The sequence below is a fragment of the Solea solea genome, chromosome 3 (genome assembly GCF_958295425.1).
Source record: "Solea solea chromosome 3, fSolSol10.1, whole genome shotgun sequence".
NCBI lineage: Eukaryota > Metazoa > Chordata > Actinopteri > Pleuronectiformes > Soleidae > Solea > Solea solea.
In genome coordinates, this window is record NC_081136.1 from 4,183,633 (window position 1) to 4,206,189 (window position 22,557).

At 39.0% G+C, this 22,557-nt stretch overlaps 1 protein-coding gene and 1 long non-coding RNA gene across 2 annotated transcripts; one reads left to right on the plus strand and one right to left on the minus strand.

The window, feature by feature from the left end:
• Positions 1-1,327: 1,327 nt before the first annotated feature.
• Positions 1,328-9,133, minus strand: LOC131457076 (uncharacterized). Its single transcript, XR_009239976.1, has 3 exons — positions 8,928-9,133; positions 5,548-5,626; positions 1,328-2,510 (listed from the first exon to the last, which is right to left on the minus strand). It is a non-coding gene; the product is annotated as an uncharacterized LOC131457076 (long non-coding RNA).
• A 1,488-nt stretch (positions 9,134-10,621) lies between these two features.
• LOC131455899 (uncharacterized) lies at positions 10,622-21,970 on the plus strand. The gene is given in 10 exon segments (XM_058623764.1): positions 10,622-10,845; positions 13,185-13,556; positions 15,035-15,251; positions 16,112-16,176; positions 16,762-16,881; positions 17,813-18,484; positions 20,273-20,380; positions 20,762-21,115; positions 21,200-21,442; positions 21,741-21,970. Coding segments are annotated over 10 exon segments (2,436 nt in total). The 5' UTR covers positions 10,622-10,790.
• The last annotated feature ends 587 nt before the right edge of the window (positions 21,971-22,557 follow it).

The following is a 22,557-nucleotide window of genomic DNA, read 5'->3' on the forward strand; positions in this document are numbered from 1 at the left end:
TTGAACAGATATCAAAAAAAAAACGTAAGAAAGTATTTCATAACATTACCCATGGGCTGAAGAACACCTAAAAATCAAAGTTTAGCTTCTTAGTCAAATCAAGAACCATAATAGTAGTTATAGTTATGATTAAAGCGATTCCCAGTTGATAAAGTAATAACTCCTCTCGCTGACTGTAATAAAAAAATATATTATATTTACAGCACTTTGAAACCAAACTTTAGACAAGCTAGGTTTGTTAACAGGCTAAGTCAAAACTATCAGTACAATAGTTGCAAGACCAAAGTAAAGCCGTTAAAAATAAGGTACCTGAAATTCCTGAAGAAATCACAGATTGAGATGCTGGCTAAATCCCATAGACCGATACCAAGACAGACCAGATGGAGACAGACAAACAGACCTAGAACAGACGGAGACAAACAAGACACCAATACAAACAGACAAAAGACATACAAACACCAAGACAGACCGGAGAAACAAAAGACAGGAGAAAGACACTAAGACAGACAGAGACCAGATAGAGCCAGATACCAAGACAGACAGACCGACACCAAGAAACATCAGATGGAGACAGACACCAATACAGGAGAAACAAAGACAGGACAGGGAAAACAGAGACACAGGAGAAAAAGGACAGGGGAAACGGAGACAGACATGTGCAAATAAAGGCCTTTACATTAAACAGCGATGCAAATCAAATCAATGAATTTGTTTAAAGTCATTGTGTCAGTCATTCTAAATGCTTAGATGCTAAACTACTTTAAATTGACTGGACACCGCTTCAAAATGCACATCGCAAAAGGCCTTTATACTTTTACCTATTTTAAAGATGTTTTGAATATGGTCATTATTCTACAGGTGCATTTTGCTAAATTGTGGGCACCTTTTGGTCAACTAAAGTCAAATACATTTTTCCTAAACTAGGTCTAAAGGTCAGTATAACGTCAGGTCATCTCACACACACTCAATCCAGTCAGCGGGAAAAAGGTGGAAAAAAACTGATCAGAAATGATAGACTGGCACAGAAGCCGAGCAAGAACAGTTTGAAAGTGAGTTAATATTTAAACGCAACTAAATCGCAATTTTTAATTTTAAGGGCATGCAGTGATGTTGGACGGTCCTCTCTGTTGGAAGAATCTGAAAAGCAAAAGGTTATTTCACCTACCGTACACCTACCGTGCATGGATGCTGAGGCACCCATGATCCAGTATGTAAAGTGTCTAGACGCGCAAGGTGATGGGGGGGGGGGGGGGGGGGGGCTGTGGGGGAGGGGGGTGATTGGGGGGGGCTGGGGGGGGGTGATTGGGGGGGGCGGGGGCTGGGGGGGGATGGAGAAACATAATACAAATAGGCCATGAGGGCACGGCGGCCGTCATTACCGACTTGCATTATGGGACGTATAGTTTTACAAAAGGCAATGGCACGGCGGCCAAAACAAAAGTGTGTAGATCACTAAAATCTATTTTTAGGTTAAAATGTAAGGATGGACACGCGTTTAGGGCTAACTGTTAAAAAATGGCCACGTGGGGAAAGGGAGTGTGTAGTTGCACAGTTATGACATATTTCACAGAAAGACCTAAGCCTTGTGACACAAAGCCTCCATCTACATGCATCAACTGCACAAAATCCATTTAAACCTGATCTAACATCTGGTCCTCCAACATCAGGTCATGAGCAAACATCAAGGAAAATAAAAAAACCCTGCGCTCCTACTTTAAACGGAGGAATGCCACAGTCGGCCAGGACAGATCGGCACGGCGGCCGAGAAAATGCGCGGTAGATTCACCCAGAGAGATTTACGACAATTTCTCTTGGTGAATCCTCTTGAGGAAAGAAAGGTAATGTAGAGCTTGAATGAAGGAGACAGTAGTCCTCAGTAGTTATCTGTGGGCAACTGCACTGGCACGTCACTTGCCAACAACCAAGTGCTGAAGACTTTCACAAGTTCACACAAACCACACAACTTTTGATTTTATTCCCCTACTCTGCAAAAATAAAAAAAAGGAGGCCGAGAAGGTAGCCTCCCAAAAAAGAAAATTGAACTTACCACTCGTTGGTAGACCTAAAAAGGAAATGTTAGTGCAGTACAATTTGGCAAACCATATCTCAATGGGAACTGCTGAGCAGAATCCTATTGTCAATCTCACACACATCCCATTCAACACCAGGATCAGCATTCATTCAAAGTCAAGCTGCTAAAGAGCCTTAAAAACACCTCATTCTTACAAATCACTCAGCAGTCCGGCAAAAATATAAACTAGAGAGGACCAGATTAACAAACCACCGTCTCTGTAGCTAACGCTCCATGTACAACCCTGAGCTATCTGAGTGTTGGAAAGCAGGAGAGGTGAAAGAACGTGGCCATGTTGGACGTAAAGATGGTTTCAGTACATTGTAGGAAAGCTGGATAGACACGGGCACGGCGGCCAAGCAAAAGAGTGGGGACACGGCGGCCACCCAGAATTAAATTGCTTGAAACCTACTGTTGGAAGATCTTCAAGAAGCTCAACCTGAAAAACAAGAGAGAAAAAGAACAGTTTTAGAGTCCAGTCTCGAACCTGTCAATGACGAAGTTCCTGCCGTGACAGGAGTTAAATAACTAGTTCAGGTGTTCTGGAAAGTGAATATGAAGAGCAGACATCGCTGCCAGCACAAAATCTATGTATCTTAATGCTTTATATGCATGTTTGACCACCATTTTCAACAGGGTTTTTTTTCCAAAGTTCTCTCCCACTCCAAAGTCCATAGAAAAAAAAATTCTTGTGTTATTTTGTGACACGTGCACATTTTGGTGCATGAAGTCACATGCAAACATGGTATGGAATTGGAGTTGTCAATATTTTCAAACACTTCACGAAGCAAAAAAATAATCGATTTAGTCATTCAAAAATATTGTATTAATTGTTTGAAAAAATACACTTGTTCTTTGCGGGCAAAGAGCTGCTGCTCTACGGCTGTCTCATTAGGTTTGTTATGGAATTAGATTTGTGTCAAACACTTTTCAAACACTTTTCACGAAGCATACAAAACTTTTTAAGAATCAAAAATAGTCGATTTAATACTCCAAAAATATTGTATTTGATGGTTTAAAAATATACTTGTTCTTTGCGCTCCCTGGTTGGTTCATTGCACCGTGGTTTTTTGTTTGTGGACGGGCCTTAGGAAGCTGCCTGCTGATTGGCTGGAGTTTTGTGGCGACAGCTCAATGGACCTGATTTCGCCACAGGCTTGAAGCAGCCGTTGGTCTGGAACTCGTTCCGTCGACATACGACAAAACTGTAAGAATCTAACGTTTGCCAGATTATAAAGGTTAGATATTTACAATTATTTTGTCAGATGTTGAGGGGAAAAATTTGAGGAACGATTATAGTCTTAGTGTTAATATCTTTATATATTGTACTTTTTGGAAATGCAGGTTTTAGTTATTTTTTTGTCGCTCATTAGCATTTATTTTCAAACTTATTATCGATGTAATAACGATTGATTGAGGCGAGGAGACCGACATGCTGCACTTTATCTTTGTTCAGGCCCGGACATCGTGACACAGATGACAGTGTGATGCACTGAGACCTGCAGTCACTTCACCACTGATTCCCGGGGAGGCTGCTTGTCTTATCCTCACTATCGGTTCATAAAGTTACTGATAAATGTGATGAACACGTTTATTAGAGTTAAAGATATAAAGATGTTGAATGCATTTATAAAACCAGGGGAGACCAGGGATAGTTGTAACACTTTTTGTAATTTTCAGCAATACATCAAAAACCATTTACACTGGAATCACCAATTTGTTTTATTATAAACTTCAATCTGTCAACTGTTGAAGTAACGTATTCATGTGGTTTTAATGAAATATGAACAAGTTGCAAAATTTTTAATACAGTCTCTCCACTGGTACAACTGTCCCAGTGTATAGGGACTGTTGTAACATGTGTAAAATATACATAATGAATCAATCATACAGTCAAAATGAAAAATACTATTTATTAGTCATACCTTTTTTCTCATACTACATGACAATAAAGTGAAGCCGTTAAATTATAATATAAGAATTATAAGAAAATGATTATAATACTTTTTATTTGATGGCGCCTTTAATGGCACTCAAGGTTGCCTTACATCAAGTAAAAAACAATCGATAAACAATAAGCATTATTATTAGTTTTTAAAATAAATTCCTATATATAAAATAAATGAAGTATCACCAAACATGTTTTCATCTCATGTGAGCAAGCTTGACTGCTAGTTTGACACTTGTTAGCCATTTCAATTTTAAGCTTACAAAATAGTGATTCTAATAATTCATAGACATTTGATCTTAAAACAGCATCCAAAAAAGTACATCAGACAGGAAAGTATTTTTTTTTTTCTACCTAAAAAAACAAGCTTTTGTAGATAACACAAGCTTTTGTAGATAACACCATCAGGAAGTTTCAAATGTGGCTCTCTTTAACACTCACTGAGCATGCGCGCAGTGAGTGTCATCCTAATTGTTCCTAATAATTTGATCATGTTAGAGTCTGCAGATTTATTTTAATATTGTATGATTACTATATTAACCATAATACAAATTATAACGACAAGTTGCGTCATTTGTAAGCCACCTATAAGAAAACAGTTAGAAATTTGAACTTCGACATTTAAACCAAAATACAAAGCATAGCAATGAGACCAAAATCATATTCAATGGAATTTTTTTTTTTTTTTTTTTTTAATCATAAAAGTACTTAATGTTGTCATTTTCTTGGACCATAATATATAAAATCTCAGTTCTGTGACAGCAACATTTTGTATTTTACAGCATTTTTGGCAGGAACCAGCCAGTTCATATTTCACACACTACAGACTTATTTTCCATTACCGTCAGTCACTTTTGGACATACAGAAGCCCAAAGCTGTCAATATTAATAAAATATAAGACATCATTTAATTATCATATCAACAAGCTGTGTTAAATATCTATGTGAAATAATTGAGATTAATTGTTCAAACCCAATTAAGCATTCATTTTCACAGATAGAATTTTTATTTCATTAGTCATGTTTGTACCAATTTTATTAAGTCCGTTATTATTTCTGTTAAAATTGTAATGGTATTGTATTTTTTAATTAATTACTGTATATTATTGTATTATTATACGAAAGAGATTAGTTTTTTTTCAAGGAGCATTTTTATTTCAGTGACCTCTGACATTTAGCATGTGGCTTAAACTTATAACGGACTGTTTATTTTTTTAATGGGTTTGCCTCTGGAAAACCCATGATTTTATATGCTATAATGTGAGAAACTCCAATTACATTACAGAAAAAATATCGAGATGTATATATATATATATCGAGTATCGCCATTCAGCTAAGAAATATCGAGATATGACTTTTAGTGCATATCGCCCAGCCCTAGCATGTTTATTATTTATTATCTTTACTGTCTCTGCTGCTGTGACAAATAAAGGACCATATCATCTTATTTTCACATTATGCACATTTATTAAAACTCCAAAAGGTTTTGGTTGAGGTAGAAAGTTGTTTCTAAAAAGGTATCACTCACCTTATTTTTTTAAACAGTCAGTCATGAAGCATGGACGAGTCCAACCTGGTCTCCGCGAGCAGGAAGCACAAGTTTGTTCCTTTAAAAAAGGAAAAAAAGTAATTTAATGACATTAAAATCTGATATCAAGTCTGAATCTGCCTTTAACACATCAAACAATAATCTCACTCAATACTAATGACATTGACTGCAACAGTGAGTTAATCCAGTTCTAAAGTCTTTACACTGGCTCCCAGTCAGGAGATTTTAAAGTTCTGCTACTGGTCTACAAATCACTGAACGGTTTAGGTCCTGAATACATGAACGACATGTTAGTAGAACATAAACCCAGTGGGGCTCAGAGATCTACTGACTCAGGTCAGATAGTGGAGCCCAGAGTTCAAACTAAACATGGTGAAGGAGCTTTTAGTTATGCTGCACACAACTGGAACAAGCTACCAGCAGAACTGAAATCAGCCCCAACTGTGAACATTTTTAAATCCAGGATAAAAACACTTCTCTTCTTTCAAAGCACTTTAAATGTTTATCTTTCATTTGCACTGTATGTCCTTTTAATGATTTTGAAGCAAATCATTATTTTATGCAGCAAACTTATATTTAACTTTTTTCTCCTTTTCTATTTTTCTGTATTTTGTTTTTATTTCTAAATTGCTGTTATAAAATTGTTTTTATTTTTATTTCTAAATTGTTTTTATTCAATTTTTCTTATTTCAAAATAGTTTATTTCAAAATTGTTTTTATTTCAAAATTGTTTTTATTCAATTGTTTATTTCTAAATTGTTTTTATTTCTAAATTGTTTTTATTTTTAAATTGTTTTTATTTTATTGTTTTTATTTCTAAATTGTTTTTATTCAATTATCTCTCCAATTCTTACTGTTAAATGTTTGTTTCATGCAAAGCGCATTGAGTTGCCTTTGAGTATTAAATGCACTAAATAAATAAAGCTGCCTTGTCTAATGTAGCACAGCCGCCATTTGAACTTGTTTTTAAAGCTTTTAAACATTAAACCAAAGTTGAGCTGACAATGGGGTGCAGCTTGGCTAACACTGAGCTAAGGCTAATTTGGAGGAAATATTAAGGCTAAAATTAAGCCAATATTGAGCTGACGATGTGCAGCTCAGTTTGAGCAAAAAAAGCCAACTTTAAACAAAAATCAAGCAAACAATGAAGCACATCTTATGAATGATCATCTTTATTTCAGTTATATTCATATTAAAAGTAAACAAAGTCATTTAACACAATTATGCCAATAACCAATAAAGAAATATACTGAAGAAATGAACAGAAAATGCATTTCTTCAGTATAATTATAATACCAGACTTTTCTTCACATTGTAAGCTGTAATTATTTTTCAAAGTTTCAAGCGTTAATAATCCTCATAAATAATTACCTTTTGAGCATAGTTTACACTGAGCTAAGGCTAATTTTGAGCAAATAGTCAACTTTAAACCTAAAATGAACTGCCAATGAGACAGACCATGTTACTGAGCTAAGGCTAATTTAGGAAACACTGAGGGAGAATTCAGACAACAGTCGCAGTTAAGTTAAGTTGACCACGCTAAAGTTAGCATCCGATTCACCAGCTTCCAATTCAGCACTTCGGAAAGTTAAGTGACACCCACTTTTGTATTTGTGAAACTTTTATTTTATTTGTGAAAATGCTAAAGGGGAGATTTCACCGTTTTTGTTTCATACCTAGACCTCATAAGACCAGGTCCACATCAAAAACCACTGTACCTACACCTCCCAAATATGGACTAGATTATCCTACAGACCCTGAAGATTCATAAAAACCCAGTCTCTGATTTGTGAAACCTCTATTCTATTTGTGGAAATACAAAAAGGATCATTTAACAAAATTGTATGACTTTAGCAAGACTATATTCATACACCTAATGAGACACCCATTGGGGGGCAAGTAGGCAATGGGTTCAGTGTCTTGCCCAAGGACACTACAATATGACAGACTGAAGGAGTTGGGATTATAGGTTTTGGCTGCATGAGATCACAGGCCTCTGGAGAATTTATTACAGAAATAGTTACAAATCTTCTGTGTTAACAGTGTACTAAATATTTTAAATAATATTACATATGACTAATCATTACCAAAATAGTCATATTTGTGTCAATGTAATAATAAACAGTGACAACATGGCATTTCAAAAAAAAAAAATTAATACGAGTAAGAACATAATTCGGTGTTAAAAACGTTGACATTCTATTAAAAAGGTTTTGGTTTTAATCTTTTGGCTAGGCAATATTTATATTTTATATATTCAATATATTATTCTATCTATAATGACCTGATCTATCACATTTGAAAAAAAATATATTTTCTAACAGTGACTGCTGCTATTATTTTAATATCAAATATTTCCAGTTATGCACTGCTGAAAATGCATCCCAGATTCAAACCAGCTCCATTTAAAAAATAATTTCAAAGATATATTACTTAATATTGGCCATACTCAGTGGGGTATTTAATTTGATGGATTTTTGGATTTGCCTGGCTACATTTTTTTTGAGTGGGAGGGGTTATAGTTGACCTCTAATTGCAAAGGTTGTCTACAACCAAAGTGCAACAATCCAATCGGGTAAGTTTTATGTAGCCTAACGTTTTCCTACAACTTTATAATGACATTATATTTAACATATAATGGCCAGAAATTTGCTCTTCTGTTCGATAATCCATGGCAAAAGTTCCAAAATAATTATATTTGTTTGGTAGGCTATAGGATAATCAAGTCCAGATTTGGGAAGTCTCGGTACAGTGGTTTCTGGACCTGGTACAAGTGGCATATATGCTGAAAAAACAGTGAAATGTGCATTTATTGCATTTTCACAAACAGAATAAATGTTTCACAAATCATAGACTGTTTTTATGAATTTCAGGGTCTGAAGGATAATCTTGTCCAGATTTGGTAAATCCAGGTACAGTGGTTTTTGATCAGGACCTGGTACAATCGGTCTATATGCTGAAAAAACGGTGAAATTTGCATTTTCACAAATAGAATAAAGGTTTCACAAATCAGAGACTGTTTTTATGCATCTTCAGGGTCTGTAGAATAATCTAGTCTATCTAATCTAAGTCTAGGTATGGTGGTGTTTGTCTAGGTATGACACAAAAAACGCTGAAATCTCCCCTTTAGCATATTCACAAATAAAATAAAAGTTTCTCAAATACAATAGTGGCAGTCAAGCAAAGTTAATGTCATACCAAAAACGTCTCAAATGTTTTCACATCAAGAAGTGTCCCAAAAAAAGACAACCAGAGGACAAACAGTCGCACTGCACATTCGGTAAATTTCCTTTTAACTTTGCCCTTAAGTGCCGGATGCTAATTTCAGCGTCGTGTTAAGTAGACAGAAGGTTACTCACCGTTCTGGACGAGTCATCAATCTGGACCAGGTCGAACCAGCCATCTTAAATCTTCTTTCCGTTTTCAAACACAAGCTGCGGCACGCGTCCACCTTTTCGGCGTCTGACGTCACACGCCACGATAGTTTTCTTTCTTTCTTTCTTAACTTCTTTCTTTTTCTAAAACTTTCCTCTTTCAGGGACGCTCTCTGTAGTTATACAGTGTCTTCTTTTTTTTTTTTTTTTTAGAGTTTTGCGGCTCGTTTCTGCGGCTCCGCTGTGGCTGAACCGACGTCAGGTGGAGGAGAAGTCAGACGAAGAAGAGGAGGAGCAGGAGGAAGCAGCGGATTTAATATCTCCGTCATCAGGTGATTGAAAACACCTGCGTGCACATGACCAGGTGTGTCAATCAGTCTCCTCTTCTATCTGCTCTGTCCACGAGATATTCACAATTCCCTCCTTTGCCTCCATGTTTTCGCCTGTGTTTATAAAATGAAGTTATATTTCGATGACTTTGTCATCTTCAGGATAAATAAAGAGGAGAAAGACGCTTTTTATTTGCTTTTATTTAGATGTTTATTAATATCCTGGGGGGAGGATACCTGGCGGGTATCTTAAAGTTAAAACTTTAAAATAACTCATTTGTAGTTTGTTTGTTTGTTTGTTTGTTTGTTTTCATCTTTGACCACTATAATTTATTGACCACAGTGGACATACTGTTCAATTTAATGCAACAAAACAAACAAACAAAAAGCGTCGAAAAAGTTTATTTTTTTTAACCAAAATTAAATAAGAAATATTGTATTTAATTTAATACATTTCTGTATATGTGTGTGTATATATATATACATATACATATATGATCTCAAATAGTTTATTTAAACATATTTTAAATGATATTATAAAAATATATTATAAAAATATTTTAATGGGGGTAAAAAAACATAAAAGTGGACAGTTTCTTCATATTGAAGCACCTCATTGTGTCATCTGTAAACACACAGCGCCCTCTACTGGTGCCTTTAAGACACATCATGTCAATATGGACTCAGACGCTTTGTGGTGGAGATTCAACAACAGGTGCAGAGAAACTCTCTCCAGTAAAGGTCCCATAAATGATCAAATAAAATATTTACAGCAGCCACCAGGGGGGGCCCAAATCTGCATGTTCAGCCTCATGTGGGGACAATTAAGTGAAATGGAACCTTCTGCAACCCGGTACACTGTGTATACCATTGCGCAACCAGTCACACATTGACTATTAATACAACCATTTCATTTGTATAGTGGAATTTGTCCTTTTTTAGGTTATATTCAAACACTAAAGCCAACAAACCCATCTCACTTCACGATAAGTTCCGACCTTGAGAGCCCTGCCTGTCTAGTTCTGTACAATTCTGTTGAACTTGGACTGGTTCCATCCCAGAACTCGAATGATGTTTCCGCATAATTTGGCAGCTGAGCGAAAGTATCGCGTGACTTTTAGCCCGCCCCCTCTGTGAGGTTCACGTGTTTCAGGGAAATGAGAGATTGACATGAACAGATGGTTTTAAAACAAAATACCATACTCGGAGGGTTGAGTTTATTTTGTCCCTCGCGTGTTGTAGGACATAAATAATGATAATATCTCATTAGGAATGAGCCACTTAACCACGTGCTCTTTGGCACACCATAAAAGTGAAACTAAGCCAATTGTCCCATTGTTTCTGAACGCACCCAGCCTTCCCAACTTACTGGTGAACGACAGGAACTGTGTTAAGTCTTCATCGAGGAGCCGGAGGGACGCGTTCATGAGAATTCCCAGTCATTTTCCGTCTATTTTTATTTTTGATTTAGTTTTTGTTGGTCTTCGCAGCAGATTGAAACAAACCTGTGTGTCTGGGCATGTATTACAGTCTTCTCTTGGCTTCGGCGCTGTTGTTTTTTTGCACACCGTCAGGTATGTATATTGAAAATAAGTAAATAAATAAATAAATAAAAGCTAAATATGTGGATATGAAATGGCGTCAATTCCAGTAAATCCACACATAAAAAATGCATAGAGTTTGTAATCAGATTAAATGAAATAACATTTGTTAATTCGTGCGTAAAGCAAGACACGTGACCACAATGAGATTTATTGATTAGTTTTCTCTGATTCCACCGTCAATATTTATAACACTTAGACGCGTGTTGCCAGTAGAGCTGCAACTAACCATTATTTTCACAATCGATTCATCTGTCAATTATTTTCACGATTAATCGAGTAATCGTTTGGTTCATAAAATGTCAGAAAACGTTAAAAAAAATGTTGATCAGTGTTCGTCAAACCCGGAAATAATAAGGGTCTCAAATGTCTTGTTTTTGGCAAAGTGTGGTGTCACGTTTAAAAAAACAACAACCATCAATTCATAGAAAACACGTAAATACAAACATTATTATAAACACAATTTACTCACTGTGTGAAATGTAAACAAACACACCTTGTTTTTTTGTTAACTTGTTATCTTTGTAAACACTGGATTGATCACAGTAAACATCAGATAAACTGTTAAACTGTACTACTACAATACTAATAATACACAATTTAATTCCTCACGTGACTGGGTGTACCTAATAAAGTGTATAAATATTGCATTTGAGAGGCTCCACTGTGTGTGGTACTTTTCCACCTTCACAGTGGAATGTTACATGTGTGAACATGTAGAGTGTTGAAGAGTGTTTTTGGACTTTCCTGTCAGGTCAGATTCTGCAGTTATTCCTGAACAAATTCCTTCTTTTTCCCACTGCCAAAAAATAATTGTCATCCAGAAACTGGTTTTACATTCGGTGGGAACGTGCATCCCGCCCCTTTTACCCAGTGAAATCCTGTTTTAAAATACAACCATCTGCAATGAAACCAGTCTTGTATCTGAAAGGTGATACTTGAGTAAAAGTGATCATAAAAGTGAACATTTACTGTACTTAAGTATCAAAGGTCATTAAAGGTACTTAAGTTTAGAAGTAAAACTAATGATTGAGCAATGGTGGCTCAGTGGTAGGGCGAGTTGTCTTTCAAGTGGAAAGTTGTGGGTTAAATTCCTGGCTCTGCTTGTCTATGTGTCCTTGAGCAAGACACTTAACCCCATGTTGCATCGTGTGAATGGGTGAAAACTAGAGCGCAAACAATAGCTCGAGTACTAAATGAATCATCAACTATTTTGATAATCCGTTTGAAGCTTTTTTCATGATTAAAACAAATTTTCTGATTGTTTCAGCTTCTGAAATGTGAATATATTCTTAGTTTCTTTGCTCCACATTACAAAGAAATCATTAAAAGTTAATAATTTTTGGTTTGTGGACAAAACAAGACGTCATAATTTCCAGGTTTGATAAACACTGATCATTGTTGTTATTTTACATTTTATGGACCAAGCGATTACTCGATTATAAAAATAACCGTTAATTGCAGCTCTAGTTGAAAGCATAAGTATAAATACAGATTTTTACCGACTCTTCTTCTTCTGATTAGCTCAAGATAGTTAGAGGAAATGTAGAGGAGCAAAAGTTGGGAGAAGTAAAGTACAGATATGTGAACTTTTTTTGAAAGAAGTATTTGTTTACATTTGCAATACAACACAAGCAAAACTGACCCTTTAGCCACACACATTGCATGTTTCTGTTTACTTTAGCCCTTTAAAGGCGAAATATAATACAGTATCATCGTAAAACCACGTCAGTGTGTTCCTAAAACGCCTGTAAATCCTTTTTTAATGACTGCCATTTCCAGGCATATAAACAAACAACGTTGTCAGGCGTAGCAAGTACAGCTGCTGTATACGTCATGTAAATTTGTTTTTAAAGTCCAACGTTCTCGGACTTGCTCCGCCGGTTCAGCAAGTCGGCTTGCGACATTCATCCGTGGAAGTTGACTAATTTGGTCATGTGTTCAGGGGAGGAACTGTGTATTTGTAAAACTCATTCACAGACACACAAGGGTTTACCCACAATTTGTCTCATTCCCAGCACATCCATGACATTGCAATTTCAATTTCCAGCATTGGGAAATAGCACTGATGGCTAAAAATGTTATAAAACATGGGAATTTTAGTGTGAAAAAGTACACGGTTCACTAGCCACAGTTTTATGACTTTGTTTCGTTGCTCAGGGCACATTATTGTTAGCCCATGCTATCTAGCTAAGTAAGCAAAGCAGCAGGCGGCAAGGACCGCTAATGTAATGTGATGATTGATGAAGTTGTGCCGCTGTTTCAGCATCGACGAGTGAATAACTAATCCTTTAAATGTTTGTCTATTTTAGGTGAATCCACCGAGAGCGTTTCTCCACAGAACCTTCATGGTCCGGTGAAGATCCGGGTCTTGACCGGTAGTTTCGCAGTTCTACCCTGTGCGTTCAACACTACCACCAGTCCTGGCTTCCCGACGACAGTGGAGTGGTCCAAGAAAGACCTGAAGGACGACATCGTCTTTTTGTACCGCGATGGCCGCGAAACGCACGAGATGAAGAACCCCGCCTTCGAGTACAGGACGAACTTCATCCTGAAGTTGCAGAAATACGGAAATGTCTCCCTGAGGATCTCAGATGTCCGGCTGTCTGATGCTGGAACTTACCTGTGCAAAAAGCTGTGGAAGAGTTCGCTTCGTGACATCACAACGGTGGAACTCGAAGTGGGTATGTCCAGTTTAGTGAATCACTCTGAAGTTCCAAAGGTCTTGCAGCCCCACTCATGGTACGTTCGGTTCAGTTTGATACAGTACAGTACGGTTTGGAATGGTAAAGCCCTGGGTCAGGCTTGCACTTTGACTGAGAACAGCACCTTTTACTTGGTAGGCAAGGTGTGGGCTGTGGTGCGCAATGTTTTAGCGGTACAAGACATTGAATAACGACATTGACTGTCATTGGTGGAGATAGACCATACTGTACCACTTTACTCTGCTACCCCAAGGGAAGGGTGCGAAAGATTGGAACAGTTGGAGCTGGTTATTATTTTGCTACTGTTCCTAATGTAAACGCAAAAAAAATCATACTGTACCAAACCAAACTGACCTGACCTGCACAGACCCTGAAGGTTTTCCCAACCCTGACATGAACACATGAGTATTGGCAAATGCACAGTCCAGTCTGTACGGGTTTTAGCCTGATCCATTTAAACCTGCCTTTTGCATTTATATCAAGAACAGGATCAGCTCAAATGAGGCTGCCACTTTGGACCGCCATATTTTTAATGTAGCCCACAGTGGACACAGTTGGTATCTTATGAGTTGTGATGCTAACTGACACAGCTCCATCAACACGCAAGAGTTGAGAAGCTTCAACAATAAACGATGAGAAATCTAACGCACTGTGCCTTTTTAACAAACAGCTCACCACAATGAAGTGCACAAAGGCTTAAGTCTACAATATCTTAAGAACATGGTTGCTGCTTTATCTCACTGTCAGAGAGACTTTTCCAACAAAAATTCAACTTTTTACTTTTTAGCACACCACACCAAAGTCTATAGAGAAAATCAGTGATTTTAGCTCACAGGGACACAGGAGCTGCTGGTCCACTGCTGCCTTGTGTGGTCAATTTGTGTCAGATGGGTAAATCTGAACAAAGGATTTGAAAAGCCCAATTCACAAAATAGGACAGTTGAACTTACTGATGGAGGCAGCAGTGGATCGACAACTCCTGTGTGCTGTGATGTTAAAATCACTGATTTTCTCTATGGACTTTGGTGTGGGAGAGTGAGAGAAGTTTACAAACTTCGGTTTCCTGTTGGAAAAGTCTGTCTAACAGTGAGATAAACACATGAACATGTTCTTAAGATATTGTAGACTGAAACTGACGTGGATTTTATCAGGTGAGTGTTTTGTTAAGCATTTTTTCTTGTGTCCTGGCTGTTTTTTAAGGAAGTATCAGGGCCCTCACAGATTGATCAGCTACAGACGAAAAAAAAAAAGAATTATCAGTTGCATCAGAGACTTAATGACATTGGCAAACTTTACTCAAATGAATGTGACATGTATCTGGGTGAAAGTGTGTCACTGTTTCAATGGGTTGGGTGTGGTGAACAGCAGTTTAGTGTTTCACTTGTAATAACACCCACATGAATGAAAAGCCTCAGAAAAACACGTGACTCCTCCTTTTGATTTACTCCCTTCCACAGCTGCGGTTTCTGAGCCAAAACTCTCAATGGTTTCTGGGGAGCGTGCCGGCGTGACTGTGCAGTGTGAGGTGGGCTGCTGGCTGCCCGAACCTGAGATCAGGCTTCTGGATGATCGAGGAAATGAGCTCCCTGCTGAGAACAAGGAAAAAGGAGAAATAACAGCTGGTGGATGTTACACGGTGAAACGAAGAGTGACCCTCCAAGATGCAACCAGCAGGTTCTTGTTAAGTTAAACATTAAACATATGATGACAGAACTGGTTTGAACGGAAGTGAACCAATGACTTGTTACATTCACGCTGATATGTTTCACTTTTAACTCACCACTGTTTTAGTTTGGACAAACAGGAACAGAGACTTTGCTTTTCAAGTCCTTTGGGTTTTAATGTAGTGTAAAAAACAAAAATCTCTGGCATTGTATTTTAGTGTGGGAAGTACCAAGAACTGGTTTAATGGCATGGATGACATAAGCAGTGAATTTTATTCTGAAAATCGCAGGGTTAATTTTTAGTTAGTAGGGGTTTGTTTTAGCATGGACACACAGGAACAGGTCCTATTATTTAGAAAATTGCAAGGTTCAGATGCAGTGTGGCCGAGCAACACTGGCTCAATTTTTGAAATCTCTGGGGCTGTATATTATTGTGGACAAAAAAATTGTGGGGTTACATTTCATATAGACATACAGGAAACAGGTAATTTTATTTTGAAAAGTTTAGGGATCTGTTTTTATTTTAGTGCGCACGGGAATAGGAACTGAATTTAAAAACTGTGGGGTTATGTCTTTGTTTGGACAACGAAAAATTGTGACTTTTATTCTGAAAATTGCAGCCATTGTGTTTGCAAGCTAACGAACACAAAAAAAAAAGGCAAACTTCAGTTTCCTTTCCAATTAGACCTATAGTCTGACGCTAATGCTAGCCAATGTTCGCTAATGCTAGCCATGTGTGTGGCTGTTCTCCCTTTTTTGGACATTAAAATGTATCTGGAACAAAACATTAATCAAACTTGTTATTTGTTCTACAAGACATTTTGCTAAAGAGCAAACTGAGGGTTGACCTGTTGTCTCTGTCCATCACAGTGTCCGCTGCGAAGTTTGGGAATCACAGTTCAACCAGTCCAGGGACACGGAAATCTACATACCAGGTATGAACACACCTACGACACAGTTCACACTGAAAACAGGCCTCAGTCGACCTTCACTGGGCCCATCACTGGCATAGTTTAGTGCTGCTAGCTGTCAGTCACAGTTTTGCTCGCATGGCACTCCAAAATAGACACCATTGTTTCAGCTAATGCCTGAAAGCTACCGTGCCTATTCATTCTCAACGTTTTATGTACTAAAACTCAAAGTTTTATGTACAGAGACAAATTCCAAATTTCTTCAGCTAATGGTTTTCACCACCAACATGGTGCTCCAGCTAAAACATACCAATTTCTGGAATTCCCACCACTCTCGCGATAGACGTGAGTGTTCAAAAGTGCCCAAAAGTGACGTGGCCTGAATGACCTAAAATCAGGTTTGGTGTGACCACAGAATAAAAATGAACTTTATTTGGAAGGGAATCCAGAGAATCCCCATCCCCCAGAGAAACCCTAGAACTGCTTTCTGCCACTCTTACTCATCAATTACCCGAGGTGACATCCTGAATTCGGGAATGTTCAAATGTTCCAATGTTTTTTATGTAAATAGCATTTTACTAATGTAATATTTGTGTCTCATTAATCCAGCCAACTGCCTGGCATCCTCCAATCTGCTGTTCATCATCGGATGGACTCTTTTTGGCATACTGGCGTGTGCATTATCTGCAGTATGTGTCATGTGGCTCTGGAAGAAATTCTGCAAAAGGGGTAACTCACTGACACAACACACGCAAAGAAAGTTTTCGCATCCTCTTACTCTTGTTGAGTATAGGCAAACCGTGACTCTCCTGAGGCTAATGCTAGTGCTTGTTACCTTTATAGTTACAGATCGTTCCTTCCATGCGCTCCTTCCTCCTTCGCAACATTTGTTTTTTCCCCAACATAACCTCAATTCACTGCGTTTCACGAGGTCTGGTGTGAGTGACCTGAAGTTTTGAATTTGCGACCGTACTCAACCATGTTTTTGTATCTGTAAGTCTGGATCGGTCATCCATCCATTTCCTACAGCTGTATCCTCCACAGGAGGATCGTGGGGGTGCTGACAATATGCAGACAATATTTATTCATCCATTCATTGTCTACCGCAGACATGTGCAAAGTCTGTCCAGAGGGCTAATCACGGCCCTCAGTGAGATTTTTTACGGCCCGCACCTTCGGTTTTACAATGTATTATTTATGGCCAGGGACAGACTGGGACAGAAAATCGACCCTGCACTGTCATCCCCTTTAGCTTACCTGGTAGAGAGTTGCACTTTGAAACTAGTGTCCCGGGTTTGCAAAGCAGTCGTGACAGAGAGAGTCATACATTCGCCTCCTATCATGTTATTTTACCTGACTCCAGAAAGGGGATCTTCACATTATCAAATCTGGCCCTCTTTGTAAAAAGTTTGGACACCCCTGGCCTACCACTTTGTCCTCTACATGAGGGTTTGTGGGGGCCACTGGAGAACATTCACATACACATTTGGAGAATATGCTAACACCATACAGAAAGGCCCTCGGATGGACCAGTTTGCAAAGCCGGGTGCTTTTTGCTACAAGTTAACAGTACGAGACACTACTCCACGATGTGGCCTCTCAACAGTTATATCACACAGTATAACAAGATCACACGACAAATTGTTTGAGTGAGAAACAGTCTTGTGTCTTTGTCTTCACGCAGGAGAGGAACAGAAACTTCCAGTGATTCGGCACTCTTCCAGTGAAAGTATTGACATTGGTAAATCTGAAAAGCAGTCGCTGCTGGAGCAAAACCACATTGTTGATCTGCTGACCAAGGAGAACGAGAAGCTCAAGTCAGAGCTTGAGAAGGCCAACAGCCAGCTGCAGAGAAGAGACAAACCTCAACCTGGTCTAGCTGGCAAACAGGTGGTTTGCCAGCTAGACCAACCAATGGTTAACTCTTCAACACCTTGTAACAAACGTCCAACATTACCCAACCAACCCCAAAGCATGCGTCCAAAACCCGCAGTCCAAAGGCAGAAGAGCAATCCCGGACCCCCCCGCCCAATCCAAATAAGCCATCGCAACATCAGTAGTCCGGATCTGTACTCGGGTAACACTGCAGCATCCTCCGTTTCTCCTTCAAGAGGCGTCACCACAGAGTCAAAACGACAACGTTCTATGAGCGATGGTTTCTCTAGTCGTGATTCATACCCCCGAAGGCTCCAGCGCAGACAGTCCTTTGGGACTCCGTCGTCAGTCCTGTCCAACAACCCGTACGGTCCACTAGACAAACTGAACGAAGAGTCTGACGGGTGAATGTCTTGAGAGGATAAGCCTGCTGCATCTTCTGATGCTAAACACCTCTGTACATAACGTCTACCACCACCAGGGGGTGTTTAGAATATCGGTAGACGTCTCTAGAGCAAGTCTAGAGAAAATTACTTTCTTGAACAGAGTAAAAACCTTTATAAACTTCAGTATTAGGTGTTTTCAAATGTTCAATCTTTTATAAACGAAGCGAAGCACTTGTGTCGTACAAACGTTGGGGGCGGGACTTAAATGTCTGGTTAAAAAATATTTTTTATGCAAGCATGCACCTTGAGCTAACTCGTAACTGAACTATCCCTTGTAAATGTGGTAAGCACTTCAATGTTTTGTATCTTCATATGTATTGGGCAATAGGCGGGGTACACCCTGGACAGTTCGCCAGTCCATCGCACACACACACAGATAGAGACAAACAACCATTCACTCTCACACTCACTCCTATGGTCAATTTAGGGTGCCCAATTTACCTAATCCCCACATTGCATGTATTTGGACTGTGGGAGGAAGCCGGAGAACCCGGAGAGAACCCACGCACACACGGGGAGAACATGGCAAACTCCACGCAGAAAGGCCCTAAGTTCAAGGTCAATCATCATCAATCATCATCTACCGCTTTATCCTCTGCTAGAGGGTCGCGGGGGGTGCTGTGCCAATCTCAGCTACATCGGGCGATAGGCGGGGTACACCCTGGACAGTTCGCCAGTCCATCGCAGGGCCACATAGAGAGACAGACAAACAACCATTCACTCTCACACTCACTCCTATGGTCAATTTAGATTGTCCAATTTACCTATCCCCACATCGCATGTTTTTGGACTGTGGGAGGAAGCCGGAGAACCCGGAGAGAACCCACGCACACACGGGGAGAACATGCAAACTCCACGCAGAAAGGCCCTAAGTTCAAGGTCATAAAAGTTAAATTATTTTGTAAATACTGTCACTTTTCTATGCTTCTACAGCCGTTTTGTACTTTCATTACACAAATAAATAAATGTGTACATAAACAAAGCTCGTGTCAAATTTGTTTGTTTCCCCCTGGTGAATCAGTGAAAGCACTGCATGTTTTTGTTCAACAAATGTGTCGAGTGGTTGAATCACTTTACAATAAGGTTAAGCGTTTACTAACTGTTAATTAATCCAGGGTGACTTAGGTATTTAACGTTGGTTAACTCCGTAATGACTGTTAACTGTTTATGGGAGGACAAAATAAGTATAATATACTTATTTTTCATAATATTACTTAAAGTATAATCTTAAAGTGTAATGGCATTTACTGTACTTAAGTAATAATTATTAAAAGTATTAAAAAGTGAGAAGTTAGGATTAAGCCATGGTGGATCAGTGGTAGGGCGAGTTGTCTTTCAACTGGAAGGTTGAGGGTTCCCCAGCATTATTGGTGATGCTGCAGTGCCCCTCGGTGGTGTGGACGGTTTGAGTTTGTTGTTTCTTGAGGACAGAGTTGAGTTCTTTTTTTCTTTGTTGTTAAATGAGTTTGTAGAAAAGGCCCCAAAGTTAATAATATAATGAGTAAAATGTGCACTCAGACTTGTTTGTTTATTGCCGCCACCTGCTGGCAGCACATTGTTATGTCATTAAGTCCAGTTCAGCTCAATTTTGGCTTCATTTTGGCTTAGTTATTTCCTCAAAATGAACTTAATGTTGACTTGTTTGTATACATGAAAATATTTACTGTTTTATGAGTGTTTTGTTCTTTATTCATTGATTAGCATTTAGCTTTGAGTGTGTTTTACTTGACAGAGCTGAATTAGTTTTGGGGGTCCCCCCCCTTTGTTGGTAAATGGTGTCGCTGCCGTGATGTCACCAGCCTGGGGGGTGTGGTTTTGTCAGACGGGAAGTTCAGAGCTGAGCTTGAGTCTGTCCATCAGTTCTCAGGGGCACACGATGCAGCTGACACCGTTCTGCCTGACGCTGGGTGAGTTCTCTCCTCATGTCAAAGACAAGCTGTATTATTTTCACATTTTCTGATTCAATTCTTGTTAGAATTTAAAAGTTTTCTTCCCCTTTTATCTATCTATCTTCCTTTTCTTTCTTTCTTTCTTTCTTTCTTTCTTTCTGTCTTTCGTCCTTCCTTCCTTTGCTTTTGCTTTCGTCTTTCTTGGCTTTTCCTTTCTTCCTACTTTTTCATTAATTTCATCCTTTCCTTCCATCCTTAAATTCATTCCTCCTTCTTTCTGGTCCCCTTCCTTTCTACTTTTCCCTTAATTACATCCTTCCTTCTTTCTTGTCCCTGTCCGTCCTTCCTTCCTTCCTTCCTTCCAACTTTGATCATTAAATTCATCTTTCCCCCTTTCTTGTCGCCTTTCTTTACTTCCTTCCTTTCTATGTTTTCCTTATTTTCATCTACCCTTCCTTCCATCCTTCCTTCCATCCATCCCTGCAGCGTGTCTGCGAATCACCCCGGACACGTCCCAGTTCTATCGCTACTCCTCCGTTTCCCTGAGCTGCGTCCATCACTCCAACGCGTCGGGCTGGAAGGTGAAGAGGAATACCTCGGAGGGCGGAGTCACACTGTGCTCTTCCAGCTGGGGCGCAACCTCCTCGGGCTCGACTTGCACCATTGGAAACGTCTACTCACTGGACAGCGGCACCTACTGGTGTGAATCTACAGACGGGAAACAGAGCAATGGCATCCACGTCAACGTCTCAGGTAGAAGTCACGACAGTTCAACCTTGACTTTTCTCATTTTTTTTTTTTACTTGAAGGTTCTTCTTCTTCTTCTTCCCTCTGCAGACGGGTCTGTGATCCTGGAGAGCCCGGCGCTCCCGGTGGCCATGGGAGCGACCTTGATTCTGCGCTGCAGAGCTCAGGGGCACCCGCCCAACAGCCTGTTTCATTTCTACAGAGATGGCCGCCTGATCAGCAGCGGCTCCTCAGAGATGACCATCTATAACGTTTCCAAGTCCGATGAGGGACTCTACAAGTGCCGCCTCTCTGGAGGCAAAGAGTCACCGTCCAGCTGGCTGAACGTCGACGGTGAGACCCAGGATTTACTTTATACTCAAAGTAGTTGTTTACATGAGTTTAACCACTGTGTCTCAGGTTCACATCAACCAGACACATGGTCTTTAGACCTGCTCTTTCGGATTAGACCTGGCCTTTAATCAAGGACATTGGGTTCGGACGAGGTCTTGGAGTTTCCACCTAGTCTGTGGACCTGGTCTTAGTATTTCAACCTTGTCTTCGACTACTGTATATACTGTACCTTGTGTTTGAGTTGTCTGTCTTAATTTATTTTTCCGTGTGGTTGCCCTTTGTTTTTTTATCTTTACAGCATCACATCCTTCTTCATCCTCACAACCACCTGCAGCTTCATGTCCACATTCTGTCCTTAGACTGATGTGTCACCTGCTGGTGGGAACTCCGTACCTGCTGTCCACCATCTTACTTGCGCTCATATACAGAGACAGGAAGAGAGGTAGCGTGTCGTTCCACTTTGGCAAGCCAATTACCAAGAGTTGTTCAGAGCTACAGACTGAGAAATGTATTTACAAACATCATTGAACTTAGAAAATAAAATTTGCTTAAAATATCATCGCATATGCAGATGACACCTTCATGTTTTTAGCTAACTCAGAAAACAAATATATTTAAAAATGATCGCTTATGCAGACGACACCGTATTGTTTTTTACTAAGTAAGGAAAGAAATTTAGCTAAAAATGTTGTTGCCTATGCAGACGACACCTTTTTATTTTTAGCTAACTTAGAAAATAAATTAAGCTAAAAATATTGTCACCTATGCAGACCACACCTTATTGTTTTTAGCTAACTTATAAAACAAATATATTTAAAAATCATCACTTATGCAGAAGACACGTTTTTGTTTTTAGCTAACTTGGAAAAGAAACGTAGCTAAAAATCATCGCTTATGCAGAGGACACCTTATTGTTTTTAGCTAACTCGGAATACAAATTTAGCTAAGATCTGTATATGATGTATGTGATGATTTAAACCATATTGTTTTTAGCTAATGTAGAAAACAAAGGTATTATCTGTATGAGTGTAAAAGACCAAGAGGTTGAGATTTGAAGAGGCGGTGGCTGCTTTTGTTATTAATCACACTTAAACCACACACAAATGCCAATCTCA